Source organism: Gadus chalcogrammus, chromosome 12 (genome assembly GCF_026213295.1).
Source record: "Gadus chalcogrammus isolate NIFS_2021 chromosome 12, NIFS_Gcha_1.0, whole genome shotgun sequence".
NCBI lineage: Eukaryota > Metazoa > Chordata > Actinopteri > Gadiformes > Gadidae > Gadus > Gadus chalcogrammus.
In genome coordinates this window covers 30,429,691-30,455,657 of record NC_079423.1, presented here as the reverse complement: position 1 = coordinate 30,455,657, position 25,967 = coordinate 30,429,691, and the positions used below count along the sequence as shown (strand labels likewise).

At 46.1% G+C, this 25,967-nt stretch overlaps 3 protein-coding genes and 2 non-coding genes across 6 annotated transcripts in view; all 5 read right to left on the bottom strand.

Annotated features, from left to right (window-relative positions):
* Positions 1-8,232, bottom strand: part of unc13a (unc-13 homolog A (C. elegans)) — a 54,657-nt gene extending 46,425 nt beyond the window's left edge. The window contains exons 1-5 of the mRNA XM_056603310.1: positions 7,983-8,232; positions 3,174-3,203; positions 2,847-2,946; positions 1,232-1,349; positions 633-756 (exon numbers count right to left, since the gene is read on the bottom strand). Of these exons, the coding sequence (XP_056459285.1) occupies positions 633-756; positions 1,232-1,349; positions 2,847-2,946; positions 3,174-3,203; positions 7,983-8,004 (394 nt within the window). The 5' untranslated portion in view covers positions 8,005-8,232. The remainder of the gene's footprint in view (positions 1-632; positions 757-1,231; positions 1,350-2,846; positions 2,947-3,173; positions 3,204-7,982) is intronic.
* A 385-nt stretch (positions 8,233-8,617) lies between these two features.
* Positions 8,618-15,513, bottom strand: hmg20b (high mobility group 20B). Of its 2 annotated transcripts, none has more exons than XM_056604734.1 (9): positions 15,088-15,394; positions 14,876-14,956; positions 14,422-14,622; positions 14,063-14,183; positions 13,119-13,171; positions 12,957-13,023; positions 11,350-11,565; positions 10,514-10,646; positions 8,618-9,983 (listed from the first exon to the last, which is right to left on the bottom strand). In XM_056604734.1, the coding sequence occupies exons 2-9, from the start codon at positions 14,951-14,953 to the stop codon at positions 9,971-9,973; spliced, it is 882 nt and encodes a 293-aa protein (XP_056460709.1). In that variant the 5' UTR covers positions 14,954-14,956; positions 15,088-15,394; the 3' UTR covers positions 8,618-9,970. The 2 variants fall into 2 exon arrangements, with proteins under 2 accessions (XP_056460709.1, XP_056460708.1); XM_056604733.1 differs by lacking the exon at positions 15,088-15,394 and adding an exon at positions 15,419-15,513 and having other exon boundaries at positions 8,619-9,983.
* A 1,873-nt stretch (positions 15,514-17,386) lies between these two features.
* Positions 17,387-25,609, bottom strand: LOC130393917 (elongation factor 2). Its single transcript, XM_056604681.1, has 13 exons — positions 25,422-25,609; positions 23,771-23,985; positions 23,452-23,633; positions 22,616-22,827; positions 22,263-22,441; positions 22,071-22,176; positions 21,558-21,810; positions 21,208-21,403; positions 19,623-19,989; positions 18,919-19,272; positions 18,589-18,771; positions 17,847-17,979; positions 17,387-17,729 (listed from the first exon to the last, which is right to left on the bottom strand). The coding sequence occupies exons 1-13, from the start codon at positions 25,422-25,424 to the stop codon at positions 17,536-17,538; spliced, it is 2,577 nt and encodes an 858-aa protein (XP_056460656.1). The 5' UTR covers positions 25,425-25,609; the 3' UTR covers positions 17,387-17,535.
* On the bottom strand, positions 18,377-18,445 carry LOC130396387 (small nucleolar RNA SNORD37). Its single transcript, XR_008899031.1, has one exon. It is a non-coding gene; the product is annotated as a small nucleolar RNA SNORD37 (small nucleolar RNA).
* Positions 21,890-21,959, bottom strand: LOC130396388 (small nucleolar RNA SNORD37). Its single transcript, XR_008899032.1, has one exon. It is a non-coding gene; the product is annotated as a small nucleolar RNA SNORD37 (small nucleolar RNA).
* Positions 25,610-25,967: the final 358 nt, after the last annotated feature.

Sequence of the window (25,967 nt, the reverse complement as noted above, 5' to 3'; positions counted from 1 at the left end):
CTTTCAATAGAATAGCACAGGACCACAATACTATATAGGCACTGTCTCTGAATAAACCTCCTTTTGTATTTTAGACACCTATAGGTGAGAAGGCTGTCAGATATGCTGGATTTGCTGATTAGGTACGGTAAAACCTTTCGATAAGGAAACATTAATTAGCCATTATTTAATATTAGTTAATGCAGAAATAAAAATTAACTAATATTGAATTAACAGTTAGTAATAATTTATTATGGTGTTCATGTTTACTAATATAATTCATGTTAACCAAGGCAGTGCCTGTTCATGTTGCATAAGCTATTCATTTGTACATCATTTGATAGTTATCCCCCACCCTAACCCCAATGCTATATTATAATGCTTCATTTTTTTTTTTTTTAAAGAATTATTTTAGGAGGTTTTGTTATTTTTATCGTAGAGTGAGTAAGACAGGAAGTTATGGGAGATAGAGGGGAAGACACAAAGGACTACGGGCAAGAATCGAACCCCGGTCGTTGCGATCCGGACTGGGCCTTAATGGTACGCGCCCTTTCCGGTGAACCACCGGGGCCCCCCTGCTTATAACTTCAGTGACTAAGGCTGATACTGGTTGATTCATGTTCCCTTGTTATACGGGGAGACCCTGGGTTTACCTAGGGGCAGCTCAAAGCGGGTGTCCAGCAGCAACCTGTGGAAGGTGGGGTCTTTGGTTCCACAGATCTCGTTCTCAGCCATGATGACGTTGGAGTCCAGGGTGAGCCACGTGCCCGGTCCGTCCTGAGAGAGGACGACAGCAACAGCCTCTATGATGAGGAGGACCATGATGATGATGATGACGACAATGACGACGATCGCGTAGTCCATCCTGGCTGCTGTGTCTCCGAGGCTGAACCACTAATCTCTCTTGACGTCTCTCACTGGTCGACGCTCGTCTTATTTCTGTTTTATTGCGATCGGAGCCGATCACGGCCGTCTCTCCTGCGCTCTAAAAATAGACCGCCGTGTAACGACTGCGGAGAGGCAGGATGTGGAGACGCTCCCGCTTTGAATATCTTTCATTTCCACTCCACAAACACTGCGATTACCATACCAACAGTACAGTCTCCAACAAACCACAGAAGTCATATTCATACGTCTCACATCTGGACTTCCTATAGCAACGACACATCATTAGCATCCTATAGGGGCTAGGCGTTCGGAATAACGTGCACGCCCGTCATGGTGAATGTGGGAGGGCGGGGCTTAGCAGTACCTCATTTGATTGGCGGATGCTGTGCAGGGGGATCCACAGAGTGGCCACCATGGTGTCCCAGATCAGGCCTTTGTTCCAGACCTCCACCGTCAGCCCCAGGTCCAGCCGGTTGATCTCGCTGCACAGCCAACCAGACAGCAGCGTCAGACACAGGAAGTGACACACAGGATGGAGCAACCAGACACAGGAAGTGACCCACAGGACCCACAGCGCTGGACACAGGAAGTGACATACAGGATGAAGCAGCATTAGACACAGTAAGTGACATACAAGATGAAGCAGCATTAGACACAGGAGGTGACACACAGGATGTGGTGAGGGATACATCCACAGAGGGATGGATGGGCAGACAGACACACACAGACACACACAGACAAACACACACACACACACAGACAAACACATAAAGATAGAAAGAATAACAGACGGACAGACGGACAGACGGACAGACGGATAGACGGATAGACGGATATACGGATAGATAGATTGATAGATAGAAAGATAGATAGATAGATCGATAGAGAGATCAATAGTGGTGCCTAACATACAGCTATAGAGCAGACTTTGTGAACAGTCCCTGGTTCCTAAGCATCTTGTGGAGATTGCGTCCCTCAAGCCATCCGGGAAAACTAATAATAGCAACGGCTCTGAGATGAAAGCATGTCTTATATTTTTCTAAAGCCAAGGAAATAATCTGGTAAAGGGCTGACTGGGTTCCTTCTCGATGCCCGAAGAAAGGCAGGAAGTAGCAGAGACAACAGAGGAGTGAGAATGACCGGCTCCTAGTCTAACGTATAGACGTGGTACGCCTTGACGGAACATCTGCATCTTCTCCTGCTTGTTCACCAGTCGGAGTTTGGGCTTCTTAAAGCATGCGGAGGGAAATGCTTTAATGCAAAACCCCACACACGCACACACACACACACACACACACACACACACACACACACACACACACACACACACACACACACACACACACACACAAACACACATACAGCAAGGGGAGAGAGGTTTTAAGGAAGGAGCAAGCCTTTAGGCTGACAGCCGATGTTTCCTAAAAGCCTCGTGAGATCCTACGGCTCTGTGGAAAGATCTTCTCCTCCCAAGGGACTAAAGAGCCATTCCCCTAGCAGCCTCACCGCTCTTCAGATAAATAGATGGCAATGTTTTCAGATAGTAGTAGTAGTACTACGGCAGACAGAGTGTGTCTTCACTATTTAATAGGACCTCCCTCAAGCCTCGTGGTACACAACAGACGGCTTTACTACAAACCAGAGGGAGCCTGGGCTGGTTTAGTTTCCTGAAGGAGAACCTGATATAAACCAACAAGGAACTCCTACGTGGTGATGGTCCAAGGCTGGAGGAGAGTGAGAGAACCGCAAGCCATGTGAGCAGCTGTGTGTGTGTCGGTGTCGATGTGTGTGTATGTGCGTGTCTGAGAGAAAGAGACAATGAGAGAGAGGGAGAGAGAGAGTGAATGAAAGAGAGAGAGAGAGCGATATTACAGAGCACGAGAGAGACAGAGAGAGAGAGCGAGAGCAATAGAAATATTAAGAGAGAGGAGTGAGAGTGAGAGAGAGAGAGAGAGAGAGAGAGAGAGAGAGAGACTCACAACATGAAGTCCTGCTCCCAGCAGGGCTGGCCTCCGCGCACGGCGATGGTCGTGCTCTTGACATTCTGAACCTTCAGCGTCACGTATGTGTTGAACTTTTCTGTTGAACAAAATAACATAGATGTCATTAAATGCTTGTGTGTGTGTGTGTGTTCGTGAGTGTGTGTTTGTGAGTGTGTGTGCGTGTGCGTGTGTACATGTGAGTGTGTGTGCGTGTGTTTGCGTGCATGCATGCGTGCGTGTCTGTGAGTGTGTGCGTCCTGTGTGTGTTTGGATGGGTATGTGTACAGTTCAATTAGCCGTAAATACAGGTCAGCTGTAACTCACCTTGCGGTCCATCGAGCTTGGCTTTCTTCACTGAAAAACAGAGGAGGAGAAAAAGAATCCAATGAGATGATCCAGTGACTATCTGAGAACCACTAAACTAAAGAGCAATCCGATATGCATCATATATATCTGTATGAGCTGCACCTCTTATACAAGATGCACCTCAGATTGTGTCTGTCAACCAGATTGTGTCTGTCTTATATGGGCCCTTCTACAGAAAGGTGTTTGGGTGGCATCTGGTGTGGATATTTGTGTGTGTGCCTATAGCTTCACGTCGCGATAGGCCTTGTGTTTCTTCAGCCAGTAGTGTGTCTAGTGTATTGCAGTGCGTAAACTGTGATGAACCCGACAGGGAGCCGTGTGACTGACAGCCTACACATGTTGCCAGATTGACACCTTCACTGCTCGCATTCCCCCTCCATCTCGCTGGCTACCACTCACTCAGCCCCCCCGCCCTCCAACGCGGTGGTGGTCCTACGCCTGACACCTGCGTATCACTGAGACTACGCCGCTGTCTTCAGCCCAGGGCTGGAGCCTGACCGCGGCCTGGTACTTCAGAGGGAGCCCCTGGTGTTTACACATCAAAGGATGCAACGGACCAGTCGGAATTCCGACTCGCTCAAGAGACAGAGGTCTGGAGAACGGGGTTCACCTCAACCAATCAGGTGTGAGATATATTTGTCAAGGTGGGTCATTAGCATTGGAGGGAGTGTAGGAGGCAGTCTAAAGCAAAGGAAGCTCCATCACTCCTTAAGGTGTCACTCTCAACTCTTTTAGGAACCCCTGGACGTACCCAGAGACTTTTAAAGAGACGGCGACGAAAGAAACTACATTCAATATTCATTTAATCCTGTGCCGTGACAAAGTGAGGCAGTCTTAATTGTGGAGTGACTATTCATAGCCCACTTTCTTTCCATAATCCCTGTTGAATTCTTCCTTTGGTTAAATCTACATCTAAGAGAAGCACAGTTGAAATCTGTGCTTTTGAGAGGATATTCAAGGGAGCGTCTCTGAAGAGAAGGCTGTGGGGACCTCTGGACCGCCGTGCAGACGGCACCTGTGGATGTATGAAGAAGGTGGCTAACTCATTGAATTAATCCAAAACCACTTTGGGACATTCAGTCTGAGAATACAGAGACCATAGTGTATAGAGTTACAACGCAGCTACGAAAAGAAGAGATCGGCAAAAGATTTGAAATTCAAATATATGCACATTAAATATACTATGTTCATCCGTTTTTTTTACAGGGTTAGGGTTATAAGTCCGCCAAAAGTCTAATTTGCTTGCGAACGGATGCATCAAAAAGATAGCTTCCAAATCAAGCCCTCTCAATCAAAATGTGTCCGCCACTCTCCTCCCCCAGCGGACTGTGAGTAGTGACTGTGAGTAGTGACTGTGAGTAGTGACTGCGAGCAGTGACTGTGAGTAGTGACTGTGAGTAGTGACTGTGCGCAGTGACTGTGAGCAGTGACTGTGAGTAGTGACTGTGAGTAGTGACTGTGAGTAGTGACTGTGAGGAGTGACTGACTGTGAGTAGTGACTGTGAGTAGTGACTGTGAGCAGTGACTGTGTGTAGTGACTTGGAGGAGTGACTGTGAGTAGTGACTGTGAGCAGTGACTGTGAGCAGTGACTGTGAGCAGTGACTGTGAGCTGTGACTGTGAGGAGTGACTGTGAGGAGTGACTGTGAGTAGTGACTGTGAGTAGTGACTGTGAGCAGTGACTGTGAGCAGTGACTGTGAGCAGTGACTGTGAGCAGTGACTGTGAGTAGTGACTCTGAGCAGTGACTGTGAGCAGTGACTGTGAGCAGTGACTGTGAGTAGTGACTGTGAGCAGTGACTGTGAGGAGTGACTCTGAGTAGTGTCTGTGAGCAGTGACTGTGAGTAGTGACTGTGAGCAGTGACTGTGAGCAGTGAGTAGTGACTCGGAGTAGTGACTGTGAGCAGTGACTGTGAGCAGTGACTGTGAGCAGTGACTCGGAGTAGTGACTGTGAGCAGTGACTGTGAGCAGTGACTGTGAGTAGTGACTCTGAGTAGTGACTGTGAGCAGTGACTGGGGTGTCATGGAGAGTGCTTCAGTGAATCGCCCTGTGAGTCAGGACCACGCACCAGGGCAGCTTCTATAAATAACCCCTTCTCAGCGTGATAGTATCACAGACGGTTTCTTTAATCAGTTTGATGAGTGTCTCAGCTGCACGTGACGAGGTGGGTGGTTTGGAAAGCCACCGTGAAACTTTAAGCCCCCCCCCCCCCCCCCGGTATTGGTCTTGCTGACACGGCAGTGACCTTATCCTGTCCGTAATATCGAGAGGCTCTGATGTAAAAGAAGCCAATCAACACACACCGCACCTCTTCTGCCTGACCCTGCTGTCCTCACCGAGGCCGGCTCTGGATTCCCCTCTGCCACTCAGTCATGCAGTCACTCAAACAGACTCTCCCCCCTGCCATGTGGAGAGGGTGCACGTGTGCTCCCTCTCTCCCTCTCTCTCTGTCTCTGTCTCTCCCTCTCTCTCTCTTGCTCCATTAATCTCCCTGTGCAGCCAAGCGCGGGCAGAGCGAGCCTCAATCCCCATGACTAAAAATAACCACTTCAGTGTCACAGGAGTGGATCGGGGAGGGTCGCGAGGGGGGGGGGTACGTCTGTATGTGTGTATGTGTGTATGTGTGTATGAGCGTGTGAGCGTGTGAGCGTGTGTGTGGGTGGTGGTGGTGACAGTAGGAGGAGAAGGATTCCCTGCGCTCACAGGCAGAGGCTGAACCGACAGGGCCGTGACTGCGAGGAGGAGGCGGGCGGTGAGTAGGGGTGGAGAACTACATCAAACGTAGCTGAGTGGCACCGGGTTCTGGCACGACGGCGCTCAACCGAGAGCAACGCCGATCCGCCGGAGCGATTAGAAGAGCCCGCGTTCTGTCCGTCAGCAGAGGCTGAACGCCGGCCACACCGTCCAATCAAGTCACACGCCACCCGCTGAATGGTTAAGGGGGGCTTTCGCTTTCATTGATTTTTTTCTATGAACAGTTTAAAGGGGACCACAAGGAAATAAGCCTTCGGGCTTTATTGTGTCATCCCTGACTATTTATGTATTTAAATGTATGACACAGAGTGCTGTTTCATTCTTTGTTTACATAAAAACGAATCCATCAATCAATCAATTAATCAAGGACCGAGAGTTTCATTGCAGATGTTCCGAAAGCCGAAACAAACAATTAAGTGATGATTGAAATGGTGACAGAGCTGGATTCGGGCTAAAGCCTCATTTGTGAACATCTTACCTTCCACGTTTGTGTTTGTACATTCGACATGAAGGAATAAATCACTACTTCCATAGACATCATAACATGATCCTTGTACACATTGGTTGTGAATCAACCATACATCGCTAATGTGAGCCCGGTGAGAGATGTGTGGTTAATGAGGTCCATGCTCCTCTATGACCTGTTGTCTGTTGTTTCCGTGAGGACAGTGTTGGAAGTTGTGGTGGTTAGGGGGGGATTATCCATAGTGGTTAATGTTATACTCGGGCATAGCACATGAAAATGGCCACCTGTTCAGCTGCTTTTGTTTGCTCATGATATCAAATTCTGGTTTACACACTGGTGTGTACACACACACACACACACACACACACACACACACACACACACACACACACACACACACACACACACACACACACACACACACACACACACACACACACACACACACACACACACACACACACACTTGTACAAAGCATTCAATGCAATATGAGGGCTTTTCCTTTGGGAATAATGACTCAACGTCTTTCAGTGATCACACATCCTAGAGAAAGTATGAACCATACAGACTGATGAGCAAAATAATACACCTGAACTAATAGGACAATCAAACATTTCAATGGCAAATGGTTACAATTCAAAAGATGGTTGCTATGCCAACACATGCCGTGGAAAACGGGACTACAATGACTTTTCTCATTGCTGTCATCAGTCCCATGTTGCCAACTACACACTTTAAACGGCCATTATCAGTGCAACAATCGATGTGTGTAGTGAAAAAGAATATGAGTGTTGTTATTATTAGTGTAGCTTGTTAAAATACAATAATACTGTGACAACAGCCACATTAAAGTCACTTCCAGATGGATTGCACCTAAGACACTGGAGACCCAATCTCTATTGACTTCGCCTCAAGAGAATAACCTCAGACATGCAAACAACCCGAGGACACAACGCATCAACACCTTCACGCAAACAACGTTCGATTCAGCCATTGAACACAAGCAAGGCTACTAATTACTCCTCATTCGTTGGGAGATGACGGGTAACCATAAGGTTCAGAACCCTTTATAAAACCCACAGGCCTACAGCCGGCACGCTTTTGCTATGCGCAATTACGCACGAGCAGCTAACTAAAGTGAAAATGAAACAATATTCTCGGAAAAAAAATTGAAATATCTTAACGCATTACCAACCGCAGACAACTTCAACGTCCAACACAGCTGTCATTAAAAGTAATAATTAACTAACGATACGATATCCAATGGATATCCCCACATTTAAACAAAGCTGGAAAAATATGGGTTCCAAGTATATTTGCCATGTGTGTGCTCATACAGGCCTAGATGTGATTTGTGATATTTTTTTCTCAAATCTGATAAAAAATATCTGCCTACAAAACGGAAGCATTGATAAAATCTGAAATCTTAAAAAGTTAAAACAACGCGTAAATGAATCCGAAAGCTCAAGACACCCTCACAGGCATGTGGTTGTCGGAATTTTGACCAGAGGGGTAAAGGGCTAAAACAAGGTAGATTCTACTTACCACCGACACACAACAATGACATCTCTCCAATGAGCCTATAGTTGTTGAAGAATTTCTTCACAGGAATGTTTTTTCCTGTAATAATCTGGAGGCTACAACACCCTTTTCGTAACGGGGAGGTCCACCGTCGCTTCTCTGCTTGGCCCTTTTACGCCTCGTCCCATGGACGACCAAACTGATTCCTTGTCGCGCAAGACTAAACACGAGTCTTTCGGATGTTGGAGTTAAAAATATATTTTATCCGCCGGAATCAATGACTATCCCCCCACCCCCTATTCCCAGCTCTCCGCTCCCCGACACACAGCCATCTTGTTCAGCTTCAGCACCAGTGCTGCGAGAACAGCTACCGAGAGTGACGTCAGCGCGGTGGGGAGGGGGGGATCAAGCTGGCTACTACTGGAAATACCTGAATGTACTGTCACCCTGTCCAAAATGTTTATTCATGATTATTCAGTTAAAATAGCTGAGTTAATGGAAAATATCGAATAAATTTACATTTTGATACATGAATGGGTTGTATGACAAAGTGTGCATTTCCCTGAAACGTGTAGGTATTTTTTCTAATATACCTTAATGTTGAACATAATACAAATGAGCCATGTTGTAGACCAGTTATATCTTTGAAACTGATGTCCACTCTACAAGTAGGCTACCGCCTCTGAAATTGGAATTTAAAAATTTGTATTGCGTGGACCAATAGCTACCTCTAGTGATGGAGCGCACGACGATCAGGGTTGTATCCACGTCGCTTCAATGTCTTGCGTAAATGCACTGTGGAAGGGACTCAAAGGAATTTAACACAATGACTCGGGCGTCTCTGACGGTTGCACTTTAGAGACTTAACATGCTTTGGTGTCTACATGCCATTTTAACAAATTATTCAAATAAATATTCCACACCTTTTGTCCCTTCCCTGTCACACTTTCATGTTGTGAAACTGCAAAATGTTTACAGTTTATAATTGGAAACTGCTGTTGAGCTATGGTTATATACACACACACACAACTAAATAACACGATGATTTGGCAAGATCGACTACATCACCATCATTTCGGATAAATTCACAGCACAGGAACACATTGAAGGAACTCTAAATTGCACAGAAAAAAAAGAACTGTTATTTTATTACAAATTGAGGCAATGAATTAACTGAATAGGTTGACAGATGATACAAATAATCTTGACAAATATAAATTCATAAGAGTCCCGCAGGATCTCATGCATGACGCCAACAACCTACCACTTTAATGTCCACCGTCTCACAGGAATATAAGAACAATATTTGGTCATTCAACAACTCACCCTCCGGGTTAAGCACTAAATAAGGAGCATTCAGCCAGTCATTTGTTCCAATGTATGCTGCAGGTGCTCTTCATCAGGTAAAAGGGGGGGGGGGGGGGGGAATCATTTCGACGTGACACAGCTGACCGCTTTATATTGCTTTGAGGTACAGGCCTCGGGGACGTATGCCAACTACACATTAGTTCTCTAAAGTGATTACAAGGGCTGGGCCTGTATTCAACAGGCTGTGCTGTGCACAGACTATGAAGATAGGTTCACTGCTAACACCTAATACCACAAGCAGAGCAATTGAAGAAATAATAAAATCGATCGTGTTGTTTTTTTGTTTTGTTTTTTTACATTTAGCGCTTTTATGAATAGCAGCTCATCACAGGTCCTAACAAACCGCCTCTCCTCTGTGAACTGAACTGTGCATGCTTCCCCACAGACACAGCGGCCACGTACACTGACAAACAACGCTGGTCACGGTGTTTGCGTTCCACGTATGCGTGTCACATGCCGTGGAGGCGCGCTGATGCCTTGTGTGCAGCACTTGTGCTTAAAAACGTTCCTTTATTGTCCCTGCCGTGGTAAGCCACAATGTTCCTCCGGACGGCTCCAGGCTGGCCCGACCCCACCGTCTGCCTGCTGCTGCCTCCGCTCCCTTCTCCTCGGACTCGTACGGGGACATTGTGGCGCTGCCCTCTTCATAGTTTCTCACTGGAATGTCGTTAAGGAATGGCGATTAGTCCCAGCTCTACTAGTCCACACTTTACAGAGATGCGAAGATGAAGGCTTTCATACAAGATTGGATGCGTCCATTCTATGTACATTCAGAGTGGGTCAGGGTTCAACAAGACTCTACATAGCCTCCCCCATTACCCCTCAACCCCCCACACCCCTCTAACGCACTTATTATATGTTGTACTTGTCCTTGAACTTAAACATTGTACCTAGCATTGTGTAGCGTCTTATCCTAGCTATCGTTGTTGTATATGGGGAATGGGTTAACCTAACAATTGTTAGTGCTTGGCACCTGGTTCTATGAACATCCTCACTGTACCGACAGCCATATATTGTTGTTTCTCTTTCTTCTGACAAATGTACTTATTGTACGTCGCTTTGGATAAAAGCGTCTGCTAAACGCACTAAATGTAAATGTAAAATCCACCATCATTTCAGTTTCAATTTAAATATTTGAGTTCAAGTGAATCCCTGTCTACTTGGGAAACAGAGGGGCCTTGGCTTACCTGTCCAGGTGAGACAAGACGTCCCGCACCTGGTTGAGCAGGGTGCGGTGCTTCACGGGGTTGCTCTCCAGCACCCCGCTCAGGCGGCTCAGGTAGGAGTCCAGGGAGCCCATGGAGGGGGTCTCACCGGTGCCTGAGGAGAAACCACGCGGTCCTTTACCTTGGTCCGGAGGACTCAAACGTCTGGGTAATAAAACCCATCATAAACATTCTTTCCTGGCTTCACCAAAACCTCTGTCACAGGATAGAATCCGGCATAATGAATATCTTGAAAATGGAAACAATAGTGGTAATCCTTGAGCAAGATACCTAAGCCTTAAATGCTCACATTTGTCTGAATGCAATCGATAAAGTCCTCTGCCAAATGCCTTAACGGTCAATAGTCTAAAGGCCAATCCCATCTCCACCCCTTCCCCCTTGTCTGATGGGGTAAGAACGTTACCCTAAGAAATGAGACACCTTTCCATTACTACGTCTACAGAGGCCAAAATATCCCAGTCCACTTTACAGCATGAGTCTGTGAGTTAATGATAACCACTAGTAAGGATTCATGCTAGCTGCCAAATTTGCCGTCCGGCAAATTTGGCAGCTAGCATGAATCCTTACTAGTTGTTATCGGAGGGCTTTCCTCGAAGCCCGCCCTTTCAAGTGTGATCCTTCGGAAGCTTCATTTCCAGGGCCTAGCCCTTAACCCAAATGGGGATTGAGACAGCCCTACCCCTCACATGAACGCGCAAGAACAAGGGGGAGGGCGAAGGGATGGAAATGGGATTGGCCCTAAATGTGGCAAAACCTGCCCTGTCCTCTGGGTCTGAGAGAGGGAGCGGCCCGCTCACCTGGCAGGGCGACCGAGGAGAGGCTGCTGACCAGCGTGTGCTTGATGGCCAGCAGGTGCTTGTGGAGGGCCTGGGTGCGCAGCTCGTCCTGGCCCAGCTCCGCCTCCAGCCGGTCCTTGGCGCTGCACATGTCCTTGATGTGTCGCTGCAGCACGGCGTTCTGCTCCTCAAACTCCACGTTGGCCTTCCGCAGCCGCCGCAGCTCGGCCTCGCGCGCTGGGACCCGATGGAGGGGAACCCAGAGGGGGGAGAACCAGAGGGGGGAGAAGGGGGAGAACCAGAGGGGGGAGAACCAGAGGGGGGAGAACGAGGAGAACCAGAGGGGGGAGAACCAGAGGGGGGAGAACCAGAGAGGGGAGAACCAGAGGGGGGAGAACCAGAGGGGGGAGAACCAGAGGGGGGAGAACCAGAGGGGGGAGAACCAGGAGAACCAGAGGGGGGAGAACCAGAGAGGGGAGAACGAGGAGAACCAGAGGGGGGAGAACCAGAGGGGGGAGAACCAGAGGGGGAGAACGAGGAGAACCAGAGGGGGGAGAACCAGAGAGGGGAGAACGAGGAGAACCAGAGGGGGGAGAACCAGAGGGGGGAGAACCAGAGGGGGAGAACGAGGAGAACCAGAGGGGGGAGAACCAGAGGGGGGAGAACGAGGAGAACCAGAGGGGGGAGAACCAGAGGGAGGTTACGTATTCGTATTCGTATTCAGGGCGCTGCAGAAACGCTGTAGAACGTATTCAAGGCGCTGCAGAAACGCTGTAGAACGTATTCAAGGCGCTGGTTCTCCGCAAAAAACGTAGAGCGCATCAAGCTTGCGCACAACCAGCCTGCGCGCTGTATACAAACAATCAGTCGAGGAGGATATAGCAGTTGTTAAATCTTTTAGATTGAGCAAAAATACTTTGTATTAATGTACAGCAGGAATACGAAAATTTATGGATCCGTTTTTAACTTATCCACCCTGGGAAAAGTCTGTTTTCGGGCACCGAAAACACCAGATCCGTCTGGACGGTCGGCCCAAACACCCAAGACGTATGTGTTTTCACCCAAAAAAATCGGTTCCGTGTGGACGGGGCCTTAAAAGGTGACATATTATACCACCAGGTGTGAGTGTGATTAGCCATTACAAGCCGTTTGGAAAATCTGCCTCTTCTGACATCATATCATGGTAAAATATGTCACCTTTAACATTCGAGTGCACATATTCTCCTCCTTTATATACATCCATTTATTTCTCTATTTCTCTGTCCCTATTGTTTTATGATAAAACAAACTGCATCTCTATGTCTATGTTGTAGGTGTGGGTGGTATTAGCAAAAATGCATATCACTATTATAACATATTATAGTAGTCCTTCTTAGTTAAAAAGGTAAAATATGTATTTTTACCCTTCATAACCAGAAAGAGTGAAGCATTGGACATAGTATGAATTAAAAATTTACTTCAGCTGTTGATGCATTTTTTTTTATTGCATTTTTTTTATTGTTTACTGTGTTAGCAAACAGCTGCATGAAATTTCTAACCCCATCCCCCAATTTATAGATTGGACATTTTTCTCTCTACAAATGAAAGCTTACTCAACAAACCAGCAGACCATTCTTTCAAGTGATTACCTTTATTCTGGTCCAGAAACTCTTCTGTGAAAATAGGGATATCAAACCGGGGGCACAGGTCAGGTGCCTACAGAGACAAAATGAAGAAAAACAATTGAGATATTTCTCAGCCAGGTCAGAGAGGCGACTGGACAACATTATAGAGCAGAACAGTGAATGTACCCTTTGTATCCCGGATCCTGAGCTTGTGTTGATGATCACAGAGGGCGGGTCCTCTGAACAGGGAAAACAAAGGTTAGTATGCACTTACATTACATTCAGTCGTTCAGCAGACACTTGATTCCAACAAGGGTGGCTGAGAACAAGCAAAGCATTCAATACACATTTATAACACAATTTTAAAAGCTAGAGGGCCAAACTTCAGAAAAATAACAACTGGACGAAGTAAAGACAGAGGAATCAACAAGATAAGTTTACTATTTCATATTTTCAACTCTTTCCAACAAAGGATTGGATTTAGGTACAATTTAAGAGCTATAATTAAAATGTTATTTGTTATTACAATAGCCATCCACCGGCTACTTGTGAGACAAAGCTCCGGTGAAACATCTGCTCCGGTTGAGTGAGCACGGCTGCAGCACGAAACCATTTAGATTTGAGTCCGCTCCTGATACATATCTGACAACTGAGGGCATCTCTTCCCTGCCAGGCATGGGCCATCCGTCTTGCATGACAATCACAAGGGCAGAAATCCAACAATTGTGAACGGTGGAGGGGAACTTATCAAGGGAGGGAGCAGAGGACGTGATGTATTTCGATTTTCTTTTTCAAAATCTTCTTCTCTCTCTCTCTCTCTCTCTCTCTCTCTCTCTCTCTCTCTCTCTCTCTCTCTCTCTCTCTCTCTCTCTCTCTCTCTCTCTCTCTCTCTCTCTCTCTCTCTCTCTCTCTCTCTCTCTCTCTCTCTCTCTCTCTCTCTCTCTCTCTCTCTCTCTCTCTCTCTCATATTAAAAGCAACGTTTCGACCCTATATGGTCTTCTGCAAGCAAATGGTGAGACTCACTTGATGAGGGGATATATATATTGGACATATGATCAGCTGACCCAAAATGTGACCAATGTCAGCAGCATTAACAAAGACTAAATGGCCTGATTGCCCCACTGTTTACCTTTCTTGACCTTCTTGTCCTGGATCTTAGCACTGGTGATCTGGTACGCCTCAGTCTGCTGATACTCCTTCAGGTCTCTGGCGTATTGAACCTTCTCCCGCTCCGCCTCGTCAAGATAGCGCTGCGGGACAAACTCCATACGGTTATATCTGATCGGTCACAGCTCAAGATATTTAGAATATAGCGATTCCCGCCCTCATCCATTAGGGTGAATGGCAATTTCGGAGACTGGCAACTATTGAAAGACCTCAATAGATTCAGGTATGTGTGCTGTATGAGAATTTGTTGTGTAGGGAAATTCTGGTTGTAGATAAGCAACCAGATACAACAGACAGGTGATCAGGTATCTGGAAGATTACCTGCTTGTCGTTAGGGACCAACCGACTCCACTCTGCCCCAAGCCTCTTGGTGATTTCGGGGAAAGGCAAATCAGGGTATTGGGCCCGCATCTGCTCTCGGCGTTCATTAAGGAACCGGACATAACCGGTTACCGGTGCTTTGGGCCCATTAGGAAGAACCTTCTTCCTTTTCTTTCCTTTGGGCCAGCCCCTCTTTCTTGGCTGTACATGTGGGAGATTGACCATACTATTATTAGTATTATTATCATGAGGGCCATTGTGCCTGTATCTCCTGCTTTGTCATCAATATCATTCAAAGTAAATCATAGAAGAAAAAAAATTGACTAGTTTACAAATAGAGTATAGAAGGGATAACGGGCAAAAAAGTAGCACATGTTAAGAATGTTCACTGCTGTGCATTATTTTTTATTAGATTGATAACTATTTTCTGAAATAAGGTGTCCCAAATAGTCACCTCATCATGGACTGGATCAGACGGGTTTGGCCCCTTCGCCTGCGTTCCTTCGCCCTGTTCCTGTTTCACGCCGCCCATATCCTGCGCCCAAACAGAAAGCAAACAACCTCCATAGGACAACTGCAAAATAGGCCGTTCAATTTATGCGATGGGATGCATTATGCAATAGTAAAATATTGAAACTGGATGTGTGGTGGAGCACAATCACCTACATGTTAGAACAGTCATTTTTTAAGACCGCCCGTGTGTGCGTTGCTTTGATAACTTAACAGCGGGATATTTTCTTATAATTAAAGACTTGATAGCAACTTCATGATGGGAGGCTAACCAAACGAGCCTAGCCGGTTGGTTGGCTCATACTACGCTGTTCGCATGGCACGTATAATATGCACAATAGGTAAAATGGTAATCGATGTTTCTTCCCACAGAGGGAAAATGCACAAACCACAATGTATATCTGTAGTGTGATAATTGTTTTCAATCTGTATTGCGTTTTCTTCGTAAAAATCTTTATACTTTTTTATCTAAATGTTTATTACTTACCCTATCATGAACCTCTCGACCAAGCAGGAAGAGTAACTGCAATGTGATTGGCTAAGGCAGAGCTTGGTCTTGATTGGTTGCTCACCCCCATCCCCCACCTTGTTCCCCTTTTAACGTGCACGCGCTTTACATGCGCGTTATGCGAGTTGGGACTTGAATAACGGGGTGGTAATTTGCACACTTTTTAAAAATGTATTAAAATTACCTATATAAACCACATGGCATAATACACAATTCATTTTGTTTTGTGCCGATCGATTTTTGCCTGGATGTCAATGTACATCCGCCGTTTTGGGAGGTAAAGGAAACGCTATTATTCAATATTAATAATAAATTCTAATCGGAATTGAGTGTGAATTAAAAGTGCTTGTTATGCCAAAGGCATCGGTCGTTTTTGTTCTTATAATTTAAATAATTGGAAATGATAGTGTCGAACAGTGGTCAAACTGAGTGCATAGTTGGAAACTTAAGTTTTCTAACTTGCTCAATATAGGTTACACAAGGAATTATCCTTTAACCCTCTTCATGGCATTAAATTATCTCAGACCATGAACAGAGGAAAAATAAGATAATACAATTTTTCAAATTTTGACCGAACCAAGAATGGATTTTATTGTTATAACCGTCTGATCGTGATGTCTTTGTGCTCAGAACTGCTCTACGCAGCGGGTCGACTGATCCAAGATGGCTCCTATCTGGAGAACTTTTATTCAGTAGGGGAGAGCATTTATTTTATTATTGTAGAGAGCCAAAGAATAATTCATTATACAAAAAAGATGCAAACATAAAAGCAGTGAGGTGGACCGTTTATACAGCCTGTAAGACCTCATTCCCCATTCCCCTTTGAGCCCTGAAATCAAGATAAGCATTTCTGCTGTAGGCCTATGCCTGTGTATATGAATATTATCATACAAAACGTATGAATACATACATTAGCACTCCCAGACCATAGCGTTATTGCCCCACTGAAAGTTATCAGATAACCGTGTCTTACACACACAGCATTTGTATACAGTACGTGTTTATAATCAGGCCTATAGCAAGACGTGACGTGGTATGCACGGTTATTCACGATTCTTTGTGAGGGAATGTGGAGAGAATAGCATCACTCTGATCATTAACTCTTGGAAGAGTTTAGTTTGAAAGAGCAGAAGATAAAAGATCTACACAATTCCTTACAGAAACGACATCCCTAACTGATGAGACACAAACCAATGTATTTTTTATCCAACGCTTGTGAAAATATATCCCAACTAAAACATCAAATTCCTTGCTTTTCTCATTAATAGGTTAAAATAGGAGATCTCGAAGCCAAGTCGATGAAACGTGAGACATGAAAAGAAAAAAAGATAGATAGCAAAAATACCTAAATAGTAAAAAGTGATGGCTAAACTTCCATTTTCAGGATAGTGTGGCGCATACCACCTGTTGGTAATGAATATCGTGATGTGGTCAAACAGGCATGGCTGTATTCGGACAAGACTCGATATTCAATATAGATTATAGCTTTCTAAACTTTATTAGCATTCGTCACACGTTAATATATTTGAACTGATATTTAAATAGCCCCTTCTGTTCACTAGACACCCACTGCTTCGTCAATACTGAACGGTTGGCAAGTAGTTTATCCTGGGGCACTCATTTACGACCAGTAGACAAAAGCCGAAGCCTTATCTCCAATGCTGGAGGGGTGCGACTGAAGGGCGAGGACTTCATGGCGGTTCACAGAGTAGCAAACACACCCATAGCGACTGCTGATCCACTTGATTCAGAATACAACCCCATTGACTATTATTAAAATAGTCAAATTAAGCAGTGCAGACATGGTTTTTAACGAGTTACCATTTATAAAGGTTGGATACTTTGCCATATTTGTCCACTCATTTTATAAATCAACATTGTCAATGATGTGCAACGTATTCATCTGGTTTGTGCAAACACCTCCCACCACAAAAAGTCTGGACAGAATTGCAATTTTTATTATTCCTTTATTTATGGTTTACCTTTTTTTTTGTGATTTCAATCCATTTGGCAAACAGTGCTCATTATGATTTGTACAGTCCTGCTCCAACATGAAGGTTATTTAATGAAATGGGTCTGGGAATGGTGGAATCCGTTTACATTTTGTCCAGGTAGTTGTCCAGCAGCGGGATGCCTTCCTTGATTCCCTTGCGCTTGCGGATGTCGGCGACGACCTGGAAAGGCTTGGTCGTGGGGTCCTTGGGGTCTCCTGGGAGGATCTGCCAATGGTCGAACACGCACTGGGGGAAGGCCTGACCACCGGTGTTGGAGCGCAGATCAGCAGTGAAACCTGAAGGGACACGGGGAAGAGGTCAAAGACCACATCGAGACACGTCCTACGGTCGGGGCCATTACTGGCCCGAGTTACAAAGCTGCAGTGACGCCAGCGTTTCAGGACTGGACTTACCGAACGATTCGTTGACGGGCAGGAAGGCCTTAACAATGAACATTGGGGTTCCCATGACTTGACACTCCTCGAACACGTGGCCACGTCTCCTGTTCAGCACACCGTAGATTCCACCAACAACTGCCTCTGGGCACTGAAGGAAACAGCACAGCCAACGTTAGCACATCCAACTAGCATTAGCAAAACCATGCAATTGTCCTTCACCCACCGAAAGTCATCTGAGATTATTATATATCAAAGACGACATGGTGGTTTCTGCATTTTAGACATGTATTCTAAACTGCAGGTGTCCATTTTATTCAGTCCTGCCATTTACACCAGATATTAGGGTTGCCGCGGTGTGGACATTTTCACACAGAGTAAAACGCTCGTGTCAACACCGGTATAAACGGTATTAACTTTGAAACTATAGGTCAACCGCCATCTTCTCCGTCAACTCTCAATACTGACTATGCACAAGCCTTCCTTCTGGAAGATCATGATGGCATTAAACATCGATGGACATAAGGTTCGCAATGTTGAACTACCATGCTCAGAGTCAAGGTTATCATCACTAGACATTCAGGTCAAAGTGAAGAATGGTTTATCTCATCACTTGCAGGAATTTCAGTTATAGCACCAAGACTGCGCCAGCCAACCGGACGGATGAGCCGTATTTTATTGCAGTCACATAAACGCCAGACATCAGTCAAGCGACAACGGCCGTGGCTTTGAACACTGAAACAGTTGGAGGACCCCGTACCTGGATCTCCACAAGGTACACGGGCTCCATGAGTCTGGGCTCGGCTGTGAGCTGGCAGGCGTACAGCACTCGGCGGGCTGTGGGAATGATCTGGCCACCACCACGATGGATCGCATCAGTATGCAGGGAGACGTCATGGACGTCGTAACGGCAGGCACGCATGTTCTCTTCACAGAGGACACCCTGGAGAAGGCAGCATAACGTTACACATCCGCACCATGCATTACAGGACACTTCCGACGTAGAGTGGTTTACATTAAGAGACAGGTCTACCAAGTGTGTGGTTGTGATGTGCAGCACAACCATAGCGTTTAAAATAAAGGAACAAACCTCCTTGGAGGCCCACTGGAAGCCGGCGACCACGCTGTCCTTGATCTCGTTCAGGTACTGCACTCCCTTGGTGACGTCCACCAACAGGTTGGGGCCGGTTCCGTCGGGTCCGAAGCACCAGATCTTACGGGCCTCGCCTGCGTCCCACTCGTATTTGTCTACGAGGTAGCGGGCGCGGGCCTTGAGCTCCTGGCGGGGAGTCACGTCTCCCTTCTCGATGTCCTCGGCCAGGCCGTCGGGGAAGGGGCGAGCCTTCATGAAGAGACGGTTGTGCTTGTTGGGCGACTTGGACAGACACATGATTGAGGATTCCTCGCTCACGGTCTCTCTGTAGGACACAACGGGGTCGGATTTCTGCAACAAACAAAACAAAATAAATTAGAATGAACTCGCAAGCCAGATAAAATCCTGCATTAATTTCTAAATTCGACCTTTAATCCAATTTCAATAAAAGTTGTATAGCTCTGGATCACGGGTACAGTCTCAACGGGCTTAACAGGTTGTACATCTATGAGCCCCCTGTACCCGGTCTTATACGTGTCCACTTTACTATTTTTGTATCTTAGTACGTCTTTATTTATATTTATAATTTATTGTAAGTTAAAAAAAAATTCTAGGGCTTTAGGTAGCGCACCGAGACCCGAGTACTGTCTTTCGTTTTTCATGAAAATGTTAAATGACAATTGAAGCATCCTTGACTTTACCTTGAGGGGCACACAGGCGTGATCCTCCTCCAGATCCTTCAGGCAGATCTCAAGATGGAGCTCTCCGGCTCCAGCCACGATGTGCTCCCCGGACTCCTCAATGATGCACTGCACCATGGGGTCGGACTTGGCCAGACGCTTCAGGCCTTCCACCAGCTTGGGGAGATCGGCGGGGTTCTTGACCTCCACTGCCACCCTCACCACGGGGGACACGCTGAACTTCATCACCCTCATGTTGTGGGCTGCCTCGAAGGTGGTGATGGTACCGGTCTTGATGAGGTACTGGTCCACTCCGACCAGGCCGACGATGTTACCGCAGGGCACGTCCTCGATGGGCTCAGTGTAACGCCCCATCATGAGAATGGTCCTGAAAAAATTAAATGCCCAATGAAACACGACGTTGGGAAAAATAAATAAAACTAGAACTGCAAGCAGTTATGCAGGGGTCCAAGAAGTGTGCATTTCGCCGGCACAACGCGACAAGAAATGTGCATTTCGCCGGCACAACGCGAAGCATGTGTTCAAAACGCTACCCTGAACCTGTGGATACAAAGGATTTGACTGTGGTAGGAGTAGCGAGAAGTCAGTGTAGCGTTTTCGCGGCAAAATTTTGTAGAAGATATACATTTCTCGTTTATTGCGCCCCCTAATCGCGACATTTTCCGAAATTTTTATCGAACGTCATTAAGGTTAGCACCAACATGCGTGTAGAATTTGGACTCGATCCGATGTCTAATTTTGGATTTTTAATTGTCCACGTCTAATTTAGCTAATAAACAAATATTCTAAACTCTACCTTTTCTTCGTCGAAGGTCGGATCAAAAAAACTGTATGATTTCTTTGCGTGTGCGTCTGAAGATGCCGTGTGCAAAGTTTGGTGTTGATTGGTCAAGAAATGTGGGAGGAGTAGCGAAAATACAGTTTTGCGGTTTTCCCGAAAAATATTCATAGACGCAAATGGGCGTGGCCTAGGCCAAAAGATGCAGCAGACTCCAGTGCATCTGTGTGTACAAGTTTTTGGACACTGGGAGGTTCGGTGGGGGAGTTATAGCCCCAAACGCGTATTCCTTGGTATAGCGCCACCTAGGGACCGGCGTGTCTGGATTTTGTTATCTGAGTAGCGGTGCCGGACCTGGTTCTAGTCATGTAATTGGCTCGTGTGCACCATTTACGGTTTGGGCTGTGGACCCACTATCAGCGCGGGAAGTATAAAAATCCTTACAAAAACAATAGGGATCCAACCTGTTGGCTTGGACCCCTAATAATAAATCATACAGCAAAAAGTGCTGCAGGGGAGATTTAAGAGCCATCATTTAATTTGTACTAGTTATTAATGGCCATTGGCGAGCTAAATGCTTGTTGAGATCATCGTTTCAGTGCATTCCTCCATGGGAGCCTATTTAGATTACTCCTGGCTAATTCCTGACTATTCAGGGAATCTCAATTTTTGAGCTTTGATAGATATCGGGCATGTTCGAGCAAAATACAACACAGAGGAGGCGTTTCCTCATAGTTCACATTAAGAAAATCCTGCTGCTCCTCTAGACGCTTGAAAATATTTAGACATCAAAAAACAAGTCCATACCTCTGGATCTGTTTGGTGTAGAGATCCTCCTTCTTTCCAGGGGTGTAGTTGGGTCCCATGATGCGAACCTTCAAGCCAGTGGAGACTGTGCCAGAGAAGACACGCCCAAAGGCATAGAAGCGTCCCTTATCGGTGGTGGGCACCATCTTGGAGATGTACATCATCAAGGGAGCGGCGGAGTCACAGTTCTTGATACCTAAGGGAGGAAGAAGTCTACCGTCAAGCCAGCTACAAGACCAAACATCCACAACAAACGCCAACTCTGAAGTCCCTCTACAATTATGGGAGAACACCATTAAGTGAAGCATTGGGTCAGACCGATGACATCTTAAACCGGTTCCTCTTCTTACCCATGGCGGCCTCGTCATCTCCAGGTCCTTCGTAGAGCAGCTCACAACGGTACCTCTGGGCGGTGACCGGGGAGGGCAGGTGGATGGCGATCATCTGAAGCAGAGCCTCTCCGGCTGGCAGCCAGCGACGCATCACGGCCTTCAGCAGGGGCTTGCCCTCCTTGTCCTTGTCTTCGGTGTCAAGCTTGATGTCGAGTTTCTCCAACATGGCGGCTGCCTCTTCCTTCTTGAAGTTCATGATGGCATCGAACATCTATGGAGGAAAGGATCATCATGTTGAAAGCCAGACACTGATCGCAACCACGTTATTCCAAGACACGTTAGTATACCACGCTCAGAGTCAAGGTTATCATCACTAGACAATCAGGTCAAAGTGAAGAATGGTTTTATCTCATCACTTGCAGGAATTCAGTTACATGTTTACAGCACTAAAGACTACGTCAAATAAAACTTGGGGGGCATCTTACGCAACAGCATAACAAGGCAAATTTTCTTACTAATGAATGTCATCACCTTGTAGATGGGGTCCAGGATGAGGTGGACGAAGGTACGGGACAGCACGGTGTTCTTGGATCCAGCACAGGTCTTGGTGAACTTGTTGGTCTCTGGGTCAAAGAACCTGGAAAATAACAGGTGCATCAGGTAAAGCTTTATGTCAAACTAGACATGACTAGACTTTGGCTAAAGGTTGCAGAGAGGATTTACCTTTCACCCCACAGTTTCTTCATCATGGCCTCAACCTTCTTGCATCGCTCCTCTGGTGTGAGGGTCAGGTCTCCCTTGGCGGCATACTTGGCGATGAACTTCTCTGCAAACTGCTTGAGGGTGAAGGCCCAACCGTGAAGCCCGGAGCCGAAGCCAACGGTACCAATCACTGGATCGATCTGTGAGGGGGTTCATAATGTTTTAGACTTGACATTAATATTTATCCAAGTTTAGGTTAAGGCCCAATCCCATTTCTACCCCTTACCCCTTGTTTTGAAGGGGTAAGGGGAAGGCGTAAGGGGTAGAGGTAAGGGGAAGAAATGGGATTGGGCCTAAAGCTGCTCAAAACTCACGAAGATGAGGCCCATGGGTCCACCGTCGTCTTCTCCGTAGGTGGAGATGATGACGTTGACGGACTCAATGATACGCTGGAAGGTCTGGTACAGCCTCTCGGGCTCCAGCTGCAGCTCCAGCAGAGCGCGGTCCATCTTGTTCATCATCAGCACTGGCTTGATGCGCTCAGCAATGGCCTGACGCAGCACAGTCTCAGTCTGCACACAGACACCTATAAAGAGAAATTGGAGGTCAAGTTAGAGTCCTGATTTTACCAGTACGGTAGGCGGGCCTATATCAGTTTGGTCACCTCATGATTAAACCCTTTAACAATGATAATAACCAGTCCATTTCAGAAATAAACTCTGTCCATACACGCCTGAAAAGTAATGTCATGGTAATTTTGCCGCTAGCACACAGCCCATTATGAATCCGTTCTAATTCATAATGTAACCGCAAGTAATTCTCAATACGGTTTGAAAGATGGCTCAAACCCCTTTTAACTAATAACAGCATGACATGCACGATTCATATCAACCCTGATGTATATGATCAGTGGCCATTGCCAATTGCTTCTTTTTTTTGTCTCTTTTGTCTTCCCGACACAAAAGCAATGCACGATGTTCAGGACTGGTATGTACAGGTGCACAAAACTTTTGTTATATAGAAAGTAGTCAGCGATGCTTTGTCTTTCTGGTGAAAAGGAAGAGCTGATCTAGCTACCATAGACAATGAGAGAATCTCATCTTCATCCCTGGTTACCCCACAACTTGTTTGGTTTTTAATACAACCAATTCAAACACTTAAAATGAATACGCGATAATCCTTTTGCAGCGTTAATGCCCATTTTCCTTACCGGACACGCAGTCCACCACGACCAGGGCTCCATCAGTGACACGGAGAGCAGCAGTCACTTCAGAGGAGAAGTCAACGTGCCCAGGGGAATCAATGAGATTGATCAGAAAGCCATTGCCATTGATGCCTTGCTTGATGAAGGCAGTGTCGTTTTCGTGCAGCTCGTAGAAGAGAGAGATGGCGCTGCAGCAGGAAGAGAAGTAAAGTATTAACCGTATGTTTTGGAGGACAGAACCAGAGTTACATGTACAGAACTACATCATCCATAATTTACAACAGAGCAGCCCCATGACGACACAAGGGCTAGTAAGGACACTCACGTGGACTTGATGGTGATGCAACGCTCCTGCTCATCTTTACGGGTGTCCGTGAAACGGGTCTCGCCAGCACGTGATGAGGCGATGATACCGGCCTTGGACACCAGTGAGTCGGTCAAGGTGGACTTTCCATGGTCAACGTGCGCAATGACGGACATGTTCCTGATGTTTGCCTTTTTGTCCATGATGGCACGGATCTGGTCTATTGTAAAGTTCACCTGGAATTAGATTTGGATTAGTAGGAGAAATGGGTTTGTAATTCGTGTTCAAAATTAATATTCAGAGATATTACCAGTTCCAGAGTACCACTACCATATTCACCTACTATCATGTAAAGGGTGCTGCCAAATTGCAGACTCCTCTGTTGTACATATTGAATACTGTGCGTTTGGGCATTACTCAGCTTGAATCCAGTAGTCCCAACTATGCTATACCACAAACTTCTGATCCCAACAATGCTCATTTCCTGTTAAGGATATTCTAAGAAAAATGAACTCATTCTTGCATGAATATCAGTCGCAAATGTACACAGTTGCCAGTCTACACGACGAGGATTTCAAACATTTAGTTACACATAACAGTAGACGGCGGGCCGGGTTTGCGTTCACCCATTACGCGCCCACAGAGCCTCGCCTATGCCGACATGATTGGCTGAGATAACTATGAAGCGAATACAAGTGATCCGCCCCGTTCTTCCAGGTTGGAGTCCGCCTGCCATGTATGATACTTGGGCATATCTGACGCAACACTCCTAGAAAGCTGTCAAGATTTGAAGCTTCTACTGTCAACGACAATTGGGACCAACTACGCAGCGAAAAATAAAAACGCCATCTCATTGCACCAAACACCGGCACTTAACATTCAGGCCATCACGCAGAATCCGCATTTGGCACAAAGGCCTCAAAAAGGGCGTTAGGCATTCGCCATGTATATTTTAATACGAGGTAGTAGGAAGCGTTTGGGGGAAATAACCACCACTGGTCATTAGTGTCGTTTACAAGTTGATAACGGATCGATGCCACGTAACGTGCTGATGGGACATGGACGTGGGGGGAGAAACACACAGCAGCCAGCAGCCCGGCCTCAACCCGAGCCGGCAAGACGTCATGAATAGGCCACGTGTACAGACCCGGAGCCAAAGGCTAACATCTAGCGGTCTTTTTTTGTACCAACACGCCATTAGATCTTTGAAAGCCAGTCAGTGGCTGGCTTTTAAGGGCAACCCCGCTTATTCACCATTGGTATGACGCAGGGAATACAGAGTTTGGGGTTTATCGTCCGTTGAAATTGATTTGTGCTGCGACAACCAAGGCTAGACACAACCTGGCACCCGGTAACATCGTCATGGACCGAGACAACCATTTATTAGAATCCCAGATGTTTAGATCCAATCGGAGATAACATCTATATGACTAGTCATTAGACAACCATACGTAAACACACCTGGCTAGGCAAAGTTCTCATTTTCTAAAAGTTCTAACAATAACCAAAATTCAAAATGGTGGCCAGTTTGATAGACGCAGCGTTCATAGCGGAAACAATAAGAACCCAGGACCCGTTTAAAAATCCAACATAACACGTCAAGAGGGTCAGTCACGGTAGCATATAGCCAGAAAGAAACCAAAAGATGCATAAAATGAATGTTGGAACGTACCATGTTGACGGATGGCGTTGGATTCACTCAGTTGAGGGAAGAATCCTTTATTACACTGCCCACCTCACGAAGGCACAGGCAGGGAAGAGAACGCTGACGTCAACAACGGAGTTTATATACCGGCGCTGTGATCGTGCGCGTGGTTACGTGTGGGCAGTGTCAGAATGACTTGCTTCAGGACTCGGATCACGGTCACCCACCAACTCAGCACACAAACTTTAGTGGGGCATGACAAGCATTTATTCACTGCAATATTAATATTATTATACATTATATCGATTCAATATATATATATGATTGATACATTAGTAGAATAAGAACGTTTATAAATTCTGGTTTGAGTATGACCCGAAACAGGGTTCATTATATTTGGGAAAAAAGCTGATGCAGAGCGATGCAGTGACGTGGAATCTCAACGCACATTTCGGTGGAAATTCGCATCACTTGGATGGCAAAAAATGAAAATGCTTGTCCTAGATCAGCAGTTGTGTAGTACCTAGCTAGTGACTAGGCCTATATCGACGTATCGTAAATTGAGCCTCTATT

Bases quoted from the DNA above. Each gene is read 5' to 3' on its own strand.
- hmg20b (XM_056604733.1), bottom strand. From the start codon at position 14,953: ATGGGCGGCGTGAAACAGGAACAGGGCGAAGGAACGCAGGCGAAGGGG. The intron at 14,184-14,421 runs GTAATCTTCCAG...TTTGTCCCGCAG, and splicing joins TGGTCCCTAACGACAAGCAG to CGCTATCTTGACGAGGCGGA. The intron at 13,172-14,062 runs GTAAACAGTGGG...TTCCCTGTTCAG, and splicing joins GGACAAGAAGGTCAAGAAAG to AGGACCCGCCCTCTGTGATC.
- LOC130393917 (XM_056604681.1), bottom strand. The intron at 22,442-22,615 runs GTGAGTTTTGAG...ACCCCCTCACAG, and splicing joins GACCCATGGGCCTCATCTTC to ATCGATCCAGTGATTGGTAC. The intron at 22,177-22,262 runs GTAAATCCTCTC...GTTATTTTCCAG, and splicing joins AAGAAACTGTGGGGTGAAAG to GTTCTTTGACCCAGAGACCA.